We start from the raw sequence: 18,502 nt of genomic DNA on the forward strand, positions 1-18,502 counted from the left end.
TTCCCGTGGAAATTCGAAGGAATTTCCTGTGGAAATTCGAAGGAATTCCCGTGGAAATTCTAAGAAATTTCCAGTGGAAATTCTAAGGAATTCCCGTGGAAATTCTAAGGAATTTTCAGTAGAAATTCTAAGGAATTTCCCGTGGAAATTCTAAGGAATTTCCCGTGGAAATTCGAAGGAATCTCCCGCAGAATAGCCCGAAGGAATTTCCCGTGGAAATTCTAAGGAATTTCCCGTGGAAATTCGAAGGAACTTCCAGTGGAAACCCAACGGAATTTATCGTGAAATTTCGACGAAATTCGAAGGAATTTCCCGTGGAAATTCGAAGGAATTCCCCGTGGAAATTCGAAGGAATTTCCCGTGGAAATTCGAAGGAATTTCCCGTGGAAATTCGAAGGAATTTCCCGTGGAAATTCGAAGGAATTTCCCGTGGAAATTCGAAGGAATTTCTCGTGGAAATTCGAAGGAATTTCTCGTGGAAATTCGAAGGAATTTCCCGTGGAAATTCGAAGAAATTTCCCGTGGAAATTCGAAGGCATTTCCCGTGGAAATTTGAAGAAATTTCACGTGGAAATTCGAACGAATTTCCCGTGGAAATTTGAAGGAATTTCCCGTAGAAATCTGAAGGAATTTCCCGTAGGAATTCGAAGAAATTTCCCGTGGAAATACGAAGGAATTTCCCTAGGAAATTCGAAGGAATTTCCTGAAGAAATTCGAAGGAATTTCCCGAGGAAATTCGAAGGAATTTTCCCGAAGAAATTCGAAGGAATTTTCCCGAGGAAATTCGAAGGAATTTCCGTGGAAATTCGAAGGAATTTCCGTGGAATTCGAAGGAATTTCCGTGGAATTCGAAGGAATTTCCGTGAAATTCGAAGGAATTTCCGTGGAAATTCGAAGGAATTTCCGTGGAAATTCGAAGGAATTTCCGTGGAAATTCGAAGGAATTTCCGTGGAAATTCGAAGGAATTTCCGTGGAAATTCGAAGGAATTTCCGTGGAATTCGAAGGAATTTCCGTGAATTCGAAGGAATTTCCGTGGAATTCGAAGGAATTTCCGTGGAAATTGGAAGGAATTTCCGTGGAAATTCGAAGGAATTTCCGTGGAATTGAAGGAATTTCCGTGGAAATTCGAAGGAATTTCCGTGGAAATTCGAAGGAATTTCCGTGAAATTCGAAGGAATTTCCGTGGAAATTCGAAGGAATTTCCTGTGGAAATTCGAAGGAATTTCCGTGGAAATTCGAAGGAATTTCCGTGGAATTCGAAGGAATTTCCGTGGAATTCGAAGGAATTTCCGTGGAAATTCGAAGGAATTTCCGTGGAAATTCGAAGGAATTTCCGTGGAAATTCGAAGGAATTTCCGTGAATTCGAAGGAATTTCCGTGGAAATTCGAAGGAATTTCCGTGGAAATTCGAAGGAATTTCCGTGGAATTCGAAGGAATTTCCGTGGAATTCGAAGAATTTCCGTGGAAATTCGAAGGAATTTCCGTGGAATTCGAAGGAATTTCCGTGGAAATTCGAAGGAATTTCCTGTGGAAATTGAAGGAATTTCCGTGAAATTCGAAGGAATTTCCGTGGAAATTCGAAGGAATTTCCGTGGAATTCGAAGGAATTTCCGTGGAAATTCGAAGGAATTTCCGTGGAAATTGGAAGGAATTTCCGTGGAAATTCGAAGGAATTTCCGTGAAATTCGAAGGAATTTCCGTGGAAATTCGAAGGAATTTCCCGTGGAAATTCGAAGGAATTTCCCGTGGAAATTCGAAGGATTTCCCGGGGAATTCGAAGGAATTTCCCGTGGAAATTCGAAGAATTTCCCGTGGAAATTCGAAGGAATTTCCCGTGGAAATTCGAAGGAATTTCCCGTGGAAATTCGAAGGAATTTCCCGTGGAAATTCGAAGGAATTTCCCGTGGAAATTCGAAGGAATTTCCCGTGGAAATTCGAAGGAATTTCCCGTGGAAATTCGAAATACTTTCCCGAAGAAATTTAAAATGCTTTCCCGAAGAAATTCTGGAAAATTTCCAAAAGCACGCGTTTCGCCCTGGGTACGGAAAAGGACCGATGGCCTAGGGTAGTTTTTTAGGACGCCTTCTAGCAGCACCTGGCAGCCCTTCACATCTCCACGCCTGGACGCCTCTAGATCTAAGGCGACACAGCAAATGGATATTTTTGAATAACATCCTTGCCATTATCCGAAACTTCCTTAAGGATGTTCTTCCAGGTCCTTATCAGAAATGAAGCTTCGAGATCCTACCAGGAGGCACAGGTCGGTTCTGGCAGTCACACTTTTCCTTGTTGCCATGGACGGGGTTTCGGCTCAACTTCCAATCAGTTGAGGTACGACTGCTGCATCCGCAGTCCTTTATCGACAGAAGTCTGCTCTACATACGACTTGGAACTCATCTGCTTGACCCACCAGAACTGACATTCTATTCTACCTTTTACCAATCCGTCGGAATTGCTCCCGGATTGTTCCCATCAACACCAGTCGAGTCTGCCTGTGCCAATCTTGCCAACAGCCGGAAAAAACTTGCCAACTGAATTCCTCTTCCTGTCGAAGGTGATCAGATTCGTATGTACTATTATCGACGTCGGTCTCCACCTTGTAGCACGGGTCCATTGGCACGGATCAAGGAGCTATCACTCCTCTACAGCTACTATCACCATCTCCACAACTGGACGTTTTATAAGGGGCAATAATTCGGAGGTGCTCAGAAGGTGGCAGAGTTATTGGCTGCTAAATACGGGGACCACAATGCAGGTTCACGGATGGGTCCGTTTCGAATTTCCTTGGAAATTGGAATTCCTTCGAGGTTACCTGGGAAATTCTTTAGAATTTATTTCGGGACTTTTTTTGAAGTTTCTTGGGAAATTATTTCGAATTTCCTTGAGATTTTTTTCGGATTCCCTTGGAAAAATATTTCATATTCTCTTGATATTTTTTTCGAATTTCCTTGGGAAATTCTTTGGAAAATTCCTTCGAGTTTCTCCAAAACATCTTTTCGAATTTCATTCGAATTGCTTTGGGAATGTATTTCGAATATCCTTGGGAATTTTTCCGGATTCCCTTGGGAATTTCTTTCGCTTTCCCTTTTGAATTTCTTTCGAAATTCCTTGGGAAATTCCGTCAAGTTTCCCACGAATGTCTTTGGGAATTTCTTTCAAATTTTCTTTCGAATTTCCTTGCCTTCGGATATATGCTGCTGTAGATAACAGCTAAACAGATCCCACTGTTGAACCTCACATCTTCTTTAGTCAGCTCATATGTTCAGAAGAATAATCTTACTGTATTTGGAAAACTTAAGCTCGTGCCCTTTTTTCAGATCAGATAGCCTTTATCCTTTCATATTTTCTAAATAACATTGAGCAACGATTGATGACGATTGATTTAGATTTGTATTTTATGTAGTATTGATCTAGCCTAAAATGTCTAAACAATCACCAGCTTTACACCAGAGACAAGCTATCCTTCTTTGTTTTGTATAGCTCTACCTTTCAACTTGAATTTAATTTTGTATAACAGCATATTATTGGAAATAAAAATGTTGCATTTTTTATCTTACCAATAACTACAAAATGTCTTATGAGGCCTACCTGAAAAGAAAAAAAGAGAATGTTAAAAAGAATTGAAAAACATGTTTGATATTCGTCTTTATATCCCTACCCAATTTTCTTTGATTCATATTAACATGATTTCGTCCCATCCCATCAATCTTCCAACCCAGAAAAGTCACAATAAACTATTCGTAAGTTTTTCTTATAGTTTTATTAACCACCTCGGCAACACTCAGAAGTGTCGGAAGTCATAAATCAAACCATCTACAGAGTCAACCTGACGTTGTTCTCCTAAACAATGACCTTGATTGGAAACTTGTCAAGGTGGGTGCACGCAAACATAGCATGTAGTACTTCGAAATCTGTCACCGTAATACGATTACTTTTTTTTCTTTGCTTTACCAGGAAGTATTCCATCACCAGCCGACGAACATTATCTTCTCCCCATTCTCCATCAAATTGTTACTTTCTCTGCTGTACGAAGCATCAAAAGAGCATAGTAAAACCAGACAGGAGCTGTCACTTGTCCTAGTTGGGTCGGATTTGGAGAAAAATCGCCTTCTCTATCAGGAATTTCTGGAAACATCTTCGGTTAGATGCCATTCCTTGTTCTATGTTACGGTCGCTGCTAACAGACTTTTCTGTTTTCACTGTTTGTCAGAAAGAAAATAGCAATTACCAATTCAACGTTGGGACTCGGATATTTATCGACCAGAAGGCAGCAAATGTCACAGACGCATATTCCGAGCTGGTGCAGTCATGCTACAAAACGACAATAGAATCGGTGGTGTTCAACAGCACTGCCGAGACCGCTGGCAAAATCAACGATTGGTGCTTCAATATCACCAATGGCCACTTGAGAGATTTGGTGGACGCAGGTACTGATATTATCCTACATTATTAAACATACAATCATGAATATTTCAATTTCAGAACTCATCAAAGACTCGGTGATGATCATAGTCAACGCATTGTTCTTGAAAGCATCCTGGAGAAATTCCTTCAAGGAAGAGCACAACAAAATGCGCACGTTTCACGTGACCGAGAACAGTACCGTCAATGCGGAGTTCATGGAGCAGACCGACATCTACGAGTACCTGAACGATCAGGATATGGAGCTGGAAATGCTGCGATTGCCTTACAAAGGCCGCCACTTTTCGATGACCATCGTTCTGCCGTACGCGAATCGGTCGTTGGATAAAATGGTCGAGTCACTTACAGATGAAAATCTGCTAAAGCTCGAATCAAATCTACAGCGAGAGGAGATAGTCGTCATTATTCCTAAATTTAAATTTGATTACAGCACCACGCTGAACGACGCGCTGATAAGGGTAGGTTCTATAACAAACAAATTATTAGAAAATACCACTGATTCGTAAACAACAACGCCACTTTGCAGCTGGGGATAACAGAAGTATTCACCGATGAGGCAGCGCTTCCGGAACTCTCCGGAGGGAAAACATCAGCTCTGGCGGTGTCAAAAATTCTTCAGAAAGCTGGCATCGAAGTCAATGAAAAGGGAACGCTTGCTTTCGCAGCGACAGGTACGCGTGGAATTAGACATTCAAGCTGATAACCCCGTTAACCCTCGTTGGGGTTGATAGCACGTGAACTAACGTTTCCTCATTGTCGCTCGTCATTTCAGAGATTCAACTGGTAAACAAATTTGGCAGTGACCCAGAAATGCCCATTCAGTTCGAAGCCAATCGGCCGTTCGTGTTTTACATCAAAGATGAAGATTCCGATGCTGTGCTGTTTGTGGGGAAAGTGGAGAATCCAATAGCAACGGAGAGAGGACGGTAGACAGAATATGCAGCAGAAACCGAACGCTCTGTGTTACCAATTGATTGAACAATCAACAACAAGCCCAAAATGACAACTTCGAAACGTAGCTTTATTTTTTCTTCTACCCTCGATTTGTAAATTAGTCGTAATGTGGAAAAACGATAATAAAATACTCAGAGTGTGATTCCCCAAAGGGAGTAAGATTAATGTGCTGATTGGGGTTTTGTCCGTGTGGAATGTTATTGGATTGAATTTATTATTATTTGCAGATATGATTATTTTTCGCTTATTTTGTCTAATGTTGAAATTTCATTTAGAACATTCCAGCTTTGCAAATAAAAACTCCTTCTTTTGGGCGATTCAATCATTTGAGGCACACTAACTACTTTGCAAATGCAATCCACGTTGACACTTTGAGCAAGCTTTGCCGTTGCGAAATTATTGAAGAAATTGCATTTGTTGCCAATGATATGTATTTTATTTTCCTAATAATAACTCTTTTCTCACTGAGTAAGCCAAATAATCAATATAATGATTAACGTTACGCGTAAACGACAGTACAATAAACTGAAGATTGGAAATACACCATAGTCACGAGGAGACAGGCAAAGAGAGAAACACTGCCCTGTCTGCAAGGCTCGTCCAATCAAAATCACAAAGAACAACTTTTTGTGCTATCCAAATTGTGTGTATCATGATAAAAATTGCTTCTTTAAATTGCTCATGCAGAATTGAGCAGTGATTGATCGCATGTAGTTTTCGTTCCTCTTCACCACTCTCAGATTCAAATTATTTATAAATTATTACTCACTGAGCTAAATTATGCTCGATTACTGTCCAATATACGTAGCATCCATTCAGCTCTTTCAATTAAAGGTTTTGTCGATAACAGCCTTGCTACGGTGGTTTACCTAATTTACTTTTAATGGGACACGTGTGAGGAGTTCAGTGTTGGGAAATTATTTGGTATGGAATGACGTAAACATAAAACACGCTTCGATTGGGTTTACATGCTTTTTGATCCGAAATAATTTTTCGGCGGATGAGCAAAACGATTCTATTTTGCGTGAAAAAAAAACTCTAGCGCGATACTTTCCCTGCGGAATCGCAAACGCAAGAAGGCGATCATAGTAGTTAATGTGTAGCTTCTGAACCCCTTGGCTGGTTTCAACCAAATTTGGGGCATATATTTTGTGTTCTGGATTGTACAATTCTCCGAAAACCAACTCTCCAATTTGATGATCTCCCGTAGAATATCATATTCCTGGAAATAATATTTTCCTACACCCAACCAGAGATTGAAACATTTTATTGCAATCTAGCATTAGTTTCGCGTACAGTTTGCCATAATTTGCGACATATGCACAGATTGCATTAAGTAAACGGCAGGCCCTAACCTAATTGCCAGCTCACGAGAAAATAATAACTGATTATGTGTTTGTTTCTATATTGAATCTAATTTTACACTCCCATCGGGGAAAGAAATGTTGTATACTTCGACAATCTCAACAACCTTACAAGAAAATTCGGGCAAAGACGTGTGTTTAAACTCGACCCTCCATGTTTAGCGCAACTCGACTTACGCGCTAACCATCTGGACTATATTTCAGATGAGAAAAGACGAGAGCGAAGGCTATCAAGGCTATCCACGTGCATATGTCGCAAATTATGGCAAACTGTACGCGAAACTAATACAAGATTGCAATAAAATGTTGCAAACTCTGGTTGGGTGATACACAAAAATGAATTTCTGTCTGTCTGACCATTATAGACTCGGAAACTACTGAACCGATTCGCTTGAAAATTAGTATGCAGAGGTTTTTGGGGCCGGGGAAGATTCTTAAGATGGTTCGAGACCCCTCCCCTCTCCCATACAAATCAAACACAATTTCATTATAACTCGAGAATTAATCAAGCAAATGGAACTAAATCAGGCATGTGGAAGTTTTGGAAGGGAAGATATGTTTCTGTGTTTGAAACCCCTCCCCCTTCTGGAAAGGAGGGCTCCCATACAAATGAACCAGGAATTTCTACATAACTCGAGAACTAATTATAGAATAAATCAATTTTAGGCGAAACGAAGTCCGTAGGATCTGTTGTATTACATAGAATAAAGTGAAAAGTATTCTGTTTTCTACTTGAGCAAAATATAATAAAAGTTTTCAAATAGAAAAAAAACAACCATTTGCTAATACTAAGCATATGCGGTATTTCGAAAAATTTCGATTTGGTTCGATACGAATTCTATGGAATTTAGGCATGGCGAAATCTGATTTCTTGATTTCGTTTCATTAAATTCCAAAAAATTCGCAAGAAAAAACTAGTTTTCAACGAAATTCAACGGAGCTTCGAAACAAATTATCAAAAATCTCGGCTGCGCCGCTGAACAAACTATAAACAAAAAGCTGTTTTTATACTTAATGTTATACACATTTTTCTATTACCGCCTACTAAATAACTCTATTCTGAGTCGACAAATACGTATTTAATTTTCTTCTATAAAACGTCTTCAGTGCTTTGTTAGAAATGTTTAACAAACAACAAAACGTTTCTTGATTTCATTTTTTTGGATATCTAATTTGTAACAAAAGTGATTCGACTTAATATTTGAGACGTCATGCTTAGAGTGTAAATGTAACCAGATATGAAGTTTTTTTAACGTCTCTTTCCTTTTAAAGGCCGATTTTTTCACCTCCGCTTAGGCCTCAAACTAGGTTTAAGTGCATGAGTAAGCACTGCTTAAAAGTTAAGAAGACCCTACTTACTTGATACTTGATGGGCTACAGCTCTTCGATGAACCTACGCCGAATGAAGTATCCTTCTCCACTGGACTCGATCCTGGGCCAATCGCTTCCAGTCGCCCTGAACATTGAGCGCTCTCAGGTCCTCTTCAACTGCAAAAAGCCATCGTGTACGCTGCCTTCCACGAATCCTGCGGCCTATTCCGGGTTCTCTACTCAATATTATCTTCGCTTGACGTTCTTCCGGCATACGAACAACGTGACCAGCCCACCGTAGTCTGCCGTGTTGTATAAGCTTAATAGTATCCAGCCCTTTATACAGCTGGTACAATTCGTGATTCATGCGACGCCGCCAGATACCATTCTCCTGTTTACCGCCGAGTATTGTCCGCAACACCTTACGCTCAAACACTCCGAGAGCTCTCCGATCAGCCTCCTTTAACGTCCATGTCTCATGGCCGTATAAAGCCACCGGAAGAATCAGAGTAGTATACAGCGCGAATTTTGTCTTCATTTGCGGACTGGTTACGAAGTTCGTAATAAGCCCTATTCGCAGCTACCATACGCCTTTTCGTCACGCGGATAACATTATTATTGCACGTTTACTAATGTTCCAAGATACACAAATTCTTCTACCACTTCAAATCTTTCACCATCCAGCACCATTTCACTACCACCCCCACTAATGAATCCACGTTGATTGCCAGTGACCATGTACTTCGTGCTCACCACTCCATGGATCGACTCCCATAGATCGTTGATGTTTTCGCTAACGTTGATTGCACTTATCCGTTCGTCGAGCTTCTGGCGGTACTCAGCCGATACTCCTTCCGCCGACAATCGCTGGATATTGTATCGCATCGTTCGCTGTGATCTTTCGTTCGATACAGTTGACAACCGTGATCGAATTTTACTGACAACGAGGTAGTGATCAGAGTCAATGTTCGGACCTCTGAATGTCCGCCCATCGATAACATCCGAGAAATGGCGCCCATCCACCAGAACATGGTCTATCTGGTTGCAAGTTTCACCATTTGGGTGTCTTCAGGTGTGCTTTCGGATGTTATTTCGTGTAAAGTAGGTGCTACTGATGGCCATCCCTCTGGCAGCAGCAAAATTTACTAACCGTAGGCCGTTGTCATTGGTAGCGGAGTGAAGGCTCTTCCTACCGATTATGGGACGGAAAAAGTCCTCTCTACCGACCTGAGCGTTAGCGTTTCCGATAACAATTTTCACGTCATGCTTTGGGCACTCTCCTTAGGCTTTATCAAGACATTCATAAAACGTGTCCTTCACGTCGTCGGATTTATCGTTTGTCGGTGCGTAAACGTTGATTAGGCTGTAATTGAAGAATTTGCTCAACACACAGATTCGTTCGCTAATGGGTTTCCACCGCATCACTCGCTTCATCTGCTTGCCCATCACTACGAAACCAACTCCATGCTCTGCTTTTTCACCGAGGCTGTGATAGATGTTATACTTGAATGCAGTGTTGGTCGTGGGGTCCACGGCTCGGAATTCACGTTCTCCGGATCTGGGCCATCGGACTTCTTGAATAGCGGCCACGTTCACTCCAACCTTCTGCAGTTCGCGAGCCAGAAGGCTCACTCGTCCAGGTTCATTTAGGGTCCTGACATTCCAAGTACCGAGTTTCCAATCATAGCCCTTATTTCGTTGCCGGGTCGGTTGCCAAAAATAACCTTCTCTTTTTCTTCTATCTCCATTTTTCGTGGTATTTGAGAGGATTCAGTAAGCTACCTTACCGGGGTCGCGTTACCTACATCGCAATGATAGGGCTGCCACCTTAGGTATAGCTGACACGAAACAGCATTTCGTTAATCAACCGCTGGGTACCAGGCAGACGCTGTTTGAGCCACACCTCCTGGTGAACAGCCGCTCGAGGCGTACCTTCTCACTCTAGCTGATGTCAGAAGGACAACAGTGCCCAGGCTGCACTACCAGCCAAGTACACAACCCTTAGCTGGCGGTCTTTTGTCATCGGACGACTCGTGGAAGCGTTAGATAGGGACTTGTGGGGACCAGAGCTCTGTTGGGCGCTCCTTCCTTTATGTCAACCCACCATTTTGCAGCCCTAAGAAGGCCCTAAAGAACACAAAATGCAACATTTTGTTCTCAAACAACAATTTCAGATGATTGAATTCCACACAACAATCAATATTTGGGTTATCATCGAAATATGCATACAGCCCCCAGGATTTGAATTTTATGATATTTTTTCCACTTTTTGCACAATATGTAAGGAACATTGCAGAGTCGTGAGCATTTCTAGATATTCGCATGGAATTTGAAAAAAAAAACTAGAACGGTGTTATTTATTTATTACCAGACTAAGGCCGAAGTGGCCTGTGCAATACATAAAAGTCTTCTCCATTCAGCTCGGTCCATGGCTGCACTTCGCCAACCACGCAGTCTGCGGAGGGTCCGCAAATCGTCATCCGTCCTGATCGATCGACCTTGCCCGCTGTGCACCTCGCCTTCTTGTTTCCGTCGGATCGTTGTCGAGAACCATTTTCACCGGGTTACTATCTGACATTCTGGCTACGTGCCCGGCCCACCGCAGTCTTTCGATTTTCGCGATGTGAACGACGGATGGTTCTTCCAATAGCTGATGCAACTCGTGGTTCATTCGCCTCCTCCACGTACCATCCGCCATCTGCACCCCACCGTAGATGGTATGTATCACTTTCCTTTCGAAAACTTCAAGTGCGCGTTGGTCCTCCACGAGCATCGAGCATCGGTCTGGGACACACGACACCTTCCATCCACTCCTGCGGCAAAACTTCCTCCTCCTAAATCTTGGTAATGACCTAGTGCAGCGCTCTATGCAGTGCCTCACCACCGTGTTTATACAGATCTCCTGGTAGTTGGCCAACCCCAGTGGCTTTCCGCGGGAGGCTGCGAAGTTTATGCATCGTTGGCCGTTGTCATTCGATACGGTGTGCAAACTATCCGGTCCGATGACCGGTCTATACATTTCCTCCCTTCCTACCAGTGCGTTCATGTCACCGATGACGATGCTGACGTCCCACAGTGGGCATCCATCGTATGTCTGCTCCAGCTGTGCGTAGAACGCTTCTTTCTCGTCGTCGGGTCTGACAAAACATACTTTTGCATATAAACAATAAAGATGGATCCATAAAAACCAGCAATGGGTAATGTTTTTAACATAACCGCGAGTAGACGTAGGACTTATATAAACGCAACGTATTTACATTTGACTTCTAACTTTTGGCACAGAGAACAGAAGTTCATCTTCATTCGCGTGCTTGTGTAGAAGTTTGTACTGGTCATTTTGAAGTTAGAGGTGTGCGCCGGTCCAATTTTCGTCGGCGGCGGCGTTTGTCAGAATTTTGGTCGGCGGCGGCGGCGTTTTCGGCGTCACGCCGAAAGCCTTTTTACCCGGCGGCGGCGGCGGCGTGAATCGGCGTGGCGATTTTTTTCATTACGTTTTTCTAAGTTTTTTTTTTGCATTTTTTCGGGATATTTCCAAGACATTAGTTTTTTGATTTTCGCATGAAAAATCTGATGAACTTCTCCAGAAAAATCTGGAGAAAAACAAAAATTTGGAAAATATTTTCGGATTGCTTGAAGTTTCGAGAAATCTTTGGAATTACCAGCTCTTTTGAATTCCCCAATAAAATTGTTTGGAATTTCAGCAGAAAATTTGTCGCAATTTACATGAAAAACTTCAGAATTTTCTACAGGAAAAACTTCGGAAATTTATGAAAAGTTCTTGTTGAGTTTCTGTTGAGTATTCTTCCAAATTTGCATAAAACATAGCAGAGTGCGGCTGGTTGAATGGATGTTTTACCGTTGGCTTTCTCAGTCTAGAATAATAAAGACGGCTAGTTTGGCATGGCCAACGATAAAACAGTCAACCCTTAAGAATTTCCGCAGAAGACTAAGGAGTTCTCGAGAAAATTCTCTGGAATGTTCAGGAGAAACTCTATGTAAGTTCAACGGAAACTTCTTTAGAATGTCCAAGGATGATTGTTTTGTTTGAGAATGATTCAACGAAAAATTGTTCGAAATTATTGGAATTCTACTAAGTCAAAGTCGATGATAACTGCATAACTGCGGTGAACAATCAGATGCACTTCTATTTTGACGACGTCCGACAATTGTTTGACGTCTAGAATGCGTCATGTTGCAGTTATCGAACGACTAGTGTATTGTCCGTAAGAAATTCTTGGGAAATTCTATTGGCCGAAAGCCGTATTTCCGAACTGGTAATTTGGCCGAAAAAAAATTCGTTTTCCTTCACAGGTCGTTTGGCCGAATAGGTCATCAGCCAAAAAATGCCGTTTAGCCGATATATTCGTTTGACAAAATGGGTCGTTTGTCCGAAAATATCGTTTAGGCTAACAGGTCATACGGCCAAATGTCAATAACTGAATGGGTAATTTAGTCCATAATATCCATCCGTTTGGCCTAATGACATTTAAGTTGAAAGACTGTTGAACGGAATATCGGAAGTATCAAAATTCGATTTTCTTTCAGGGAACGATGAAGCTAATCACCCTGAACGCATTCGTTTTTATTCCAACTCAAAAGTCACAAGGAACATTGTTTAATTTGAAATTTAAAAATAGATGGAAAATGCTCTCTCGACATTTTTGGGTTTTTTGACGTATGGAATTATATGATTCAAACGTACTAGCAAAACACCACAGGGCACTTGATTTAACCTTTAACCTTTAATATATGGGCTTGACATTTTGGGTTGATGGTTCATTCGTTTTAAAATGTAGCTTTTTTAGCAACATACGTTGCTTATTCCGAAACATGTCTTCAAAAGACTCAAACACAAAATTATCATTTTTACAGACTTAGACTATTATCAGAATTTGTATAACATCATGTATTCTTGACCGATGCACTATCGTTTGCAACCATAAACGATGTAGGGCTTTTGGACCCAATTGAACGTTTATCCGAAACTGTTATAAGGTCAAAAATGGTTTGACCAAAAATGTATTTTTACCGAAAACGACATACAGACGAAATGGACATTCAGCCGAACTGGTAATTTGGCCGAAAAAAAAAGTTTAACCAAATAGATCATTTGACCGAAAATGGTGTTTGGTAGGAATGGTAATTTGACCCGAAAATGTCCTTTCTGCAAAACAAGCCTTCTGGCCGACCGACATATTCTGCAAATGGCCTATTCAGATAAACGTCTTCTTTGGCAAAATGATCATTTCAGCCGAACGACAATTTTCAAAGAAGGTTACAGAAAGGACATTTAAGGCGAGTTTAGTACTCTCGATTTAATTCCACCAATTATTTTGATATCTTTGCAGATACGTATTTCGACCACAACTGTGTGGTCGTCTTCAGTGTCTCGTACTTGACTCGACTTGTCTACTTGGACTTGGACTAAACTCGTCTTAGACGGTTGAATACATTCCACTAAAAAGAGCTTAAAATATTTTTTCTGACATTTAAGGGCCAAATGCCTTTTTTTACCAAACGGCATTTTTGGTCAACTGACCTGTTAGGGTAAACAACTTTTTACAAGTCCGTCCAAATTTTCCTTTTAGCTATACATCTTTTTCGGCCAAACTACATTTTTGGTCAAACTAGTTTTGAGCTGATAACAGTTTCCGTGAATCGTTTTGCTAAATCGTACCTGGCTTGATGCCTTTTGGCCTAAAGTCCAGTATCGACCTAAAAATAGAGAGGCCACGGAATTTTGTTCAATGGTCAATTGACAAAAAGACTATTTCGCCAAACAAGTGGCCATTACTGACCATATTACCCGTTCAGTACGAGGTTCAGTCATTGAAATTTGGACGTATGACTCCGTTGGACCAAATGACATTTTTGGCCAAATGGCCCATTCTGTCAAAAAACTATTTATGGTCAATGGCATTTTTGGGCAACGACAGTTTCGGCCAGACGACCTGTTAGGGCAAACGGCTTTTTCGGCCAAATCACCAGCTCGGCCGTCTGTCACTTTCGGTTTTATTGGAATGGAATGAAACTTACCAAGAATTTTTAATCGAAAAAAGAAAGAATTTTCTGAAGAAATCCAAAAACAATCCTAAAAAAATCCGAGCATTTTTCCGATGTTTTGAAGTTGGCTATGCCAAACTAGCCGTTTAATGATGAACTTCTCCCTGCGAAAAAAAAGATCACTTCGATAAAGGATAAAAAACTAACCGTCTTGATTAATTTAGATTGGGGAAGTCAACATTAAAGCATCTTTTTCACTAGTCAAAATTTTCTGTATGAATTTTAAAGAATACTCAACAGAGACTCAATAGGAACTTTCCGTGAATATTCCGAATATTTTCCTTTAGAAATGTGGAACAACTTCCCGTAAAAACTCTGTAGAAATTCTCATGTAAATCCCAAACAATTTTCTTTGATAATTACAAAGAGTTCTCGAAACTTGAAAGTAGTTCCCGTGGAAAATCTGAAAATAATTTTCAAATGAATATTCTGGAAAAAAAACTTGAAGAATTTCTGGGGAAGTTCATCAATTTTTTTAGGCGAAATTCAAAAGATTCTCCCGTTATTGTCGTGAAAATATCCGAAATGACCAATTCAGCCGAACGACACTTTCGACCGAATGTCCACTTTTACCAAATTGCCCTTTCGACCAAACGACTTTTTCGGCCGAAGGACAAGTTCACGATTTTTGAGCCAAAGAAACTGTTCGCCCAAATGAGATTCTCAGCCAAATATCTGTAGGCTACATATCCTACCAAAGTCTAAAAAAATAATGAGAGCATATAGAATATTTTGATTTTGACATCAAATTGATTCACAATTTGTTTTCAAATATGTTTAAATCATCATGATTGTTTACTTATTTTGATCTCATGTTGCTGTAGCCTGTAAATTGAATGATATGACATCAAACTGTGTACTTATTTTGATATCGGAAATCAATATCAAATTTAGTTTTCGATTTTCTCTCATCGACAGCAGAAATTGTTTTTGATTTGATGTCACAGGAAGCTAATTCTGCTATACGTTTTGTTATTTTAACCGTTAAAACGACCAAAAAGATATCAAATTAAGTAAACATAATCGATGATTTCACAACATTAAAACAAGTTATCGCTTTGCTCTTATGCTTTGCTCGGGTAGGCTTCTACCGATTAGTCTTTTCGGTTAAACGATTCGGCCTATCAACTTTCAGTCTTGTGACTTTCTGCCGAACAACTCTTTTCTGTTCAAAAATTCAATTTCAATTAGATTTTTTTTATTTCAACGAGAACTACTCGCAATTTTCACGCTTAGTTTTTACGGAGAGCTCTTCAAAGTTTTAACAAGATATTGAATGGAATTTTCATAGAAATAATTGAACATTTTCTGAGTTTCAACGTAATGTTGTAGAGGTCTATCAGGAAATTATACGGAAAATCCAATAAATCTGAGGAGTTTCCACTGAAAATTTCAATCGGCGTGGGAATTTTTAGATCAGCGGCGTGACAAATTTTAAACGGCGGCGCGCCGATGCAAAAATGTCGGCGGCGGCGGCGTCGCGGCGGCGCACACCTCTATTTGAAGTAGGTCGTTATGCCCCCGTTGCGCGGTGCTAGTGTGCTGATAAATGTGGTTTAAATTTGCCGTATTCTACTTTTTAGCGCTAGTGTTCATACTGAATCGCTCGAAATTTTGTTCGAGCATCCATGTCTGTTCTCTGTGCTTTTGGATCTATGGAGTTTGATTATAGGTATTGATATTGGAAGCGACAACTTCCATGCTGTGTAGAATTATTAGCAATATGTTTATTCAAAGCTTCTGAAAATAAAACTGATAAATAAATACATAATTAGAATTACTTTGTTTCTAACTTAATTACTTTAGCAAATGTAGGGCATTTATAAATTTCTTAATGATGATAGTATTTGAAGTTTTAAAATTCTATTAATAAAATTGCTAACAATTTTAAAAACAATAAGAAATAAGTCAAGGAGCAGTAACCCTACTAAAATAGAGGAGGTACTGCTAATAAGTCTACGTCAAGTTTAATAATATAATTTCTCAGAAAATGAAAAACAAAGAATAAGATTATGTTTATTTAAATATTCTTCTGGAAATTATTTTTTGCGGACTTTTTCAAAACATTTACATGTAATACAGCGAAATTTTCTAATCTAAAATGGATATTAACACTATTGCTGATTGTGCATCTTTAATTGCTAATGCCTTCTGCGAATAAATGAAAGTAATTATTTTAATCCAATTTTTATTCTCATCATTGTAGTTGATTTTTTTTTTGCTGGGAAATCAGAACTGTTATAGTACATATAACCATCATGTCGTTTAGTACCAAGCACAACTTAACATATGGTCCGTCATATGCCATGACTCGTACCCATCCCGGGATCATGTGGATTTTTCACTTTTCGTGGATGAGCAGACCAAATCTCTCTAATTTTATTCTTCTTCATCCACCACCGCTGTCCTCGCTGCCTCAGCCATCATCGGCCACTAGACATGAACTCCGAGCGATACGATGGGCGGTTGCATCCATCGCAACCGACCCCACTGCATCCGACCATCATCAAGCACAGAATGACAAAAAAATGCGCCCACTTTTTTCATGCATATTCGCAGACCCACCGGCAGCTCTACTGCTGGTGAATGCATGCTGTCGCTGTGTAGGTAAACACAGCGAACGAACGAACGAAACGAAAAAAAAATGCGCGAGCAAAAAGCACGTCAGTACGCACTGCTGTCACAAATTGTAATGACTCGCACACGGCAGACACTGCTTCTTTTATACACAAAGCAAATCTTCCGATAGACCCGAAGGCCCGTAACATACCGCATTCTGATGTCCGTGTTAGGAATGCACGGGATTGGTTACATATGAATTTTTTGCTGGTTTTGACAAGAATTGAAATTTTCAATAGCTTATTGTTAATAATCTTAAGTTTCAATGAAATAGGCAAATTGCTGGAGAGTGTCCGAGTCGATTGATATATAAATCTTAAAAATCCATCGAAAGGTAAAGGCGCTAGTAACGTTCAAAATCTTCCCTTCCGCTCTCGATTTCCAAAAATCTAAATGACACCCAGTATAGTAAAGAAAGACGTAAGTCCTACGTCAAAAACGAAAAACGATCCGTAAACAACATTTGAATGTTCCATAAAACGGTATCATGAATCCATAAAATAGTTCTGGAGATTCCATGAAGAATATTTTTTCGATCAATAACTAAGCTAAAATTTAGCAATAAATTGTAAAATATTTTCAATTAAAATGGTCAAAAGAAACAATACAATTCTTGCTATTTCCCCATGAACGTATAACAAACGATCCATAATTCTTAGGAAAATTATCCATAAAAAACTATATTTTGATGCATAAATTTTGCGCATTTTTATCGTAATGATGATCCATAATTTCAGTAATATGATCCATAATTCTTGCAAATTGATCCATAACTTTGTTCAAATGATCCATAGTTATGGTAATAAGATTTATAAATTTTGCTAAATGATCCATAGATTTTAAAAAATGTGTGAATCAATTAATATAGTTTCATTGGCCTTCTTTCCAAGGATTTTGGATCACATTATCAAAATTATGGATCATATGACCAAAATTATGGATCATCATCATTCTTTATGGAATCTCCCGAACTATTTTATGGATTTGTGGTAGCGTTTTATGGAACATTCAAATGTTATTTATGGATCGTTTTTCTTTTATTTATGGATCGTTTTTGCACATTGAACGGTGCAAAGTAAGGGCTATCGTCGGGTCTCCCTTCGTGTGGGCAGTGCACGTTGATGATGCTATAGTTGAAGAAACGGCCTTTCATCCTCAGGTTGCACATCCTTGCGTTGATTGGCTGCCACCCAATCACACGTTGGCGCATCTTACCCAGCACTAAGAAGTTGGGTCCCATCTCGTTGGTGGTGCCACAGCTTTGGTAGTTGCGGGGTGTAATTCATCGTAGATCATCCTCTCGCAACCCGTGAAACCTAGCGACTTGCAGTTCCATGTTCCAAGCTTCCAATCGTGATCCTTTATTCGTCGCCTAGGTCTCTGCCGATTATATCTCTTATATTGCTCGTAATTATTGGTTTTCCAGACGGCTTATTGGGCCTGATTGATTGATAAATCGTTTTCGTCCTAATTTACATGTCGTTCTGGGTGTCGTAGCGACATGTTAATTAGGACGAAAAGATTGACCAAAAAGGCCACATCCAATGGTCGAAACGTCGGGGCAGAGTAAAAAGTTAATCGTTTAATGTTTTTTTTTTTCAAGATTGAGATAGCCAAAATTTCTTCATAAAAACTATTTCCAGTCGTTTCCAATATCATTAAGAATTAAAGCTTACGGAAAAATGGTGAAAAATTACATCAGATCCTATTTCTACGGAATCAAACGAGGATATTTTGGATAGTAATAACCTGAGACGAGACCTGCA

General features: G+C 40.0%; 2 protein-coding genes across 3 annotated transcripts in view; one reads left to right on the plus strand and one right to left on the minus strand.

Annotated features, from left to right (window-relative positions):
- The window catches only part of LOC134210848 (uncharacterized), a 331,227-nt gene that overhangs the window by 159,953 nt on the left and 152,772 nt on the right, over positions 1–18,502 (minus strand). The window contains exon 3 of one of the 2 annotated variants that reach the window (XM_062687203.1): positions 3,561–3,587. The exons of the other annotated variant lie outside the window; for it this stretch is intronic. The gene's annotated coding sequence lies outside the window, so the exon portion shown is untranslated. The remainder of the gene's footprint in view (positions 1–3,560; positions 3,588–18,502) is intronic. 2 annotated transcript variants of the gene reach the window in all.
- Positions 1–18,502, plus strand: part of LOC134209245 (uncharacterized) — an 82,767-nt gene that overhangs the window by 21,435 nt on the left and 42,830 nt on the right. The window contains exons 2-8 of the mRNA XM_062685229.1: positions 3,749–3,876; positions 3,958–4,143; positions 4,214–4,430; positions 4,486–4,883; positions 4,952–5,096; positions 5,198–5,351; positions 16,677–16,720. Coding sequence (XP_062541213.1) covers positions 3,749–3,876; positions 3,958–4,143; positions 4,214–4,430; positions 4,486–4,883; positions 4,952–5,096; positions 5,198–5,351; positions 16,677–16,720 — 1,272 coding nt within the window. The remainder of the gene's footprint in view (positions 1–3,748; positions 3,877–3,957; positions 4,144–4,213; positions 4,431–4,485; positions 4,884–4,951; positions 5,097–5,197; positions 5,352–16,676; positions 16,721–18,502) is intronic.

This window comes from Armigeres subalbatus, chromosome 2 (genome assembly GCF_024139115.2).
Source record: "Armigeres subalbatus isolate Guangzhou_Male chromosome 2, GZ_Asu_2, whole genome shotgun sequence".
Classification (NCBI taxonomy): domain Eukaryota; kingdom Metazoa; phylum Arthropoda; class Insecta; order Diptera; family Culicidae; genus Armigeres; species Armigeres subalbatus.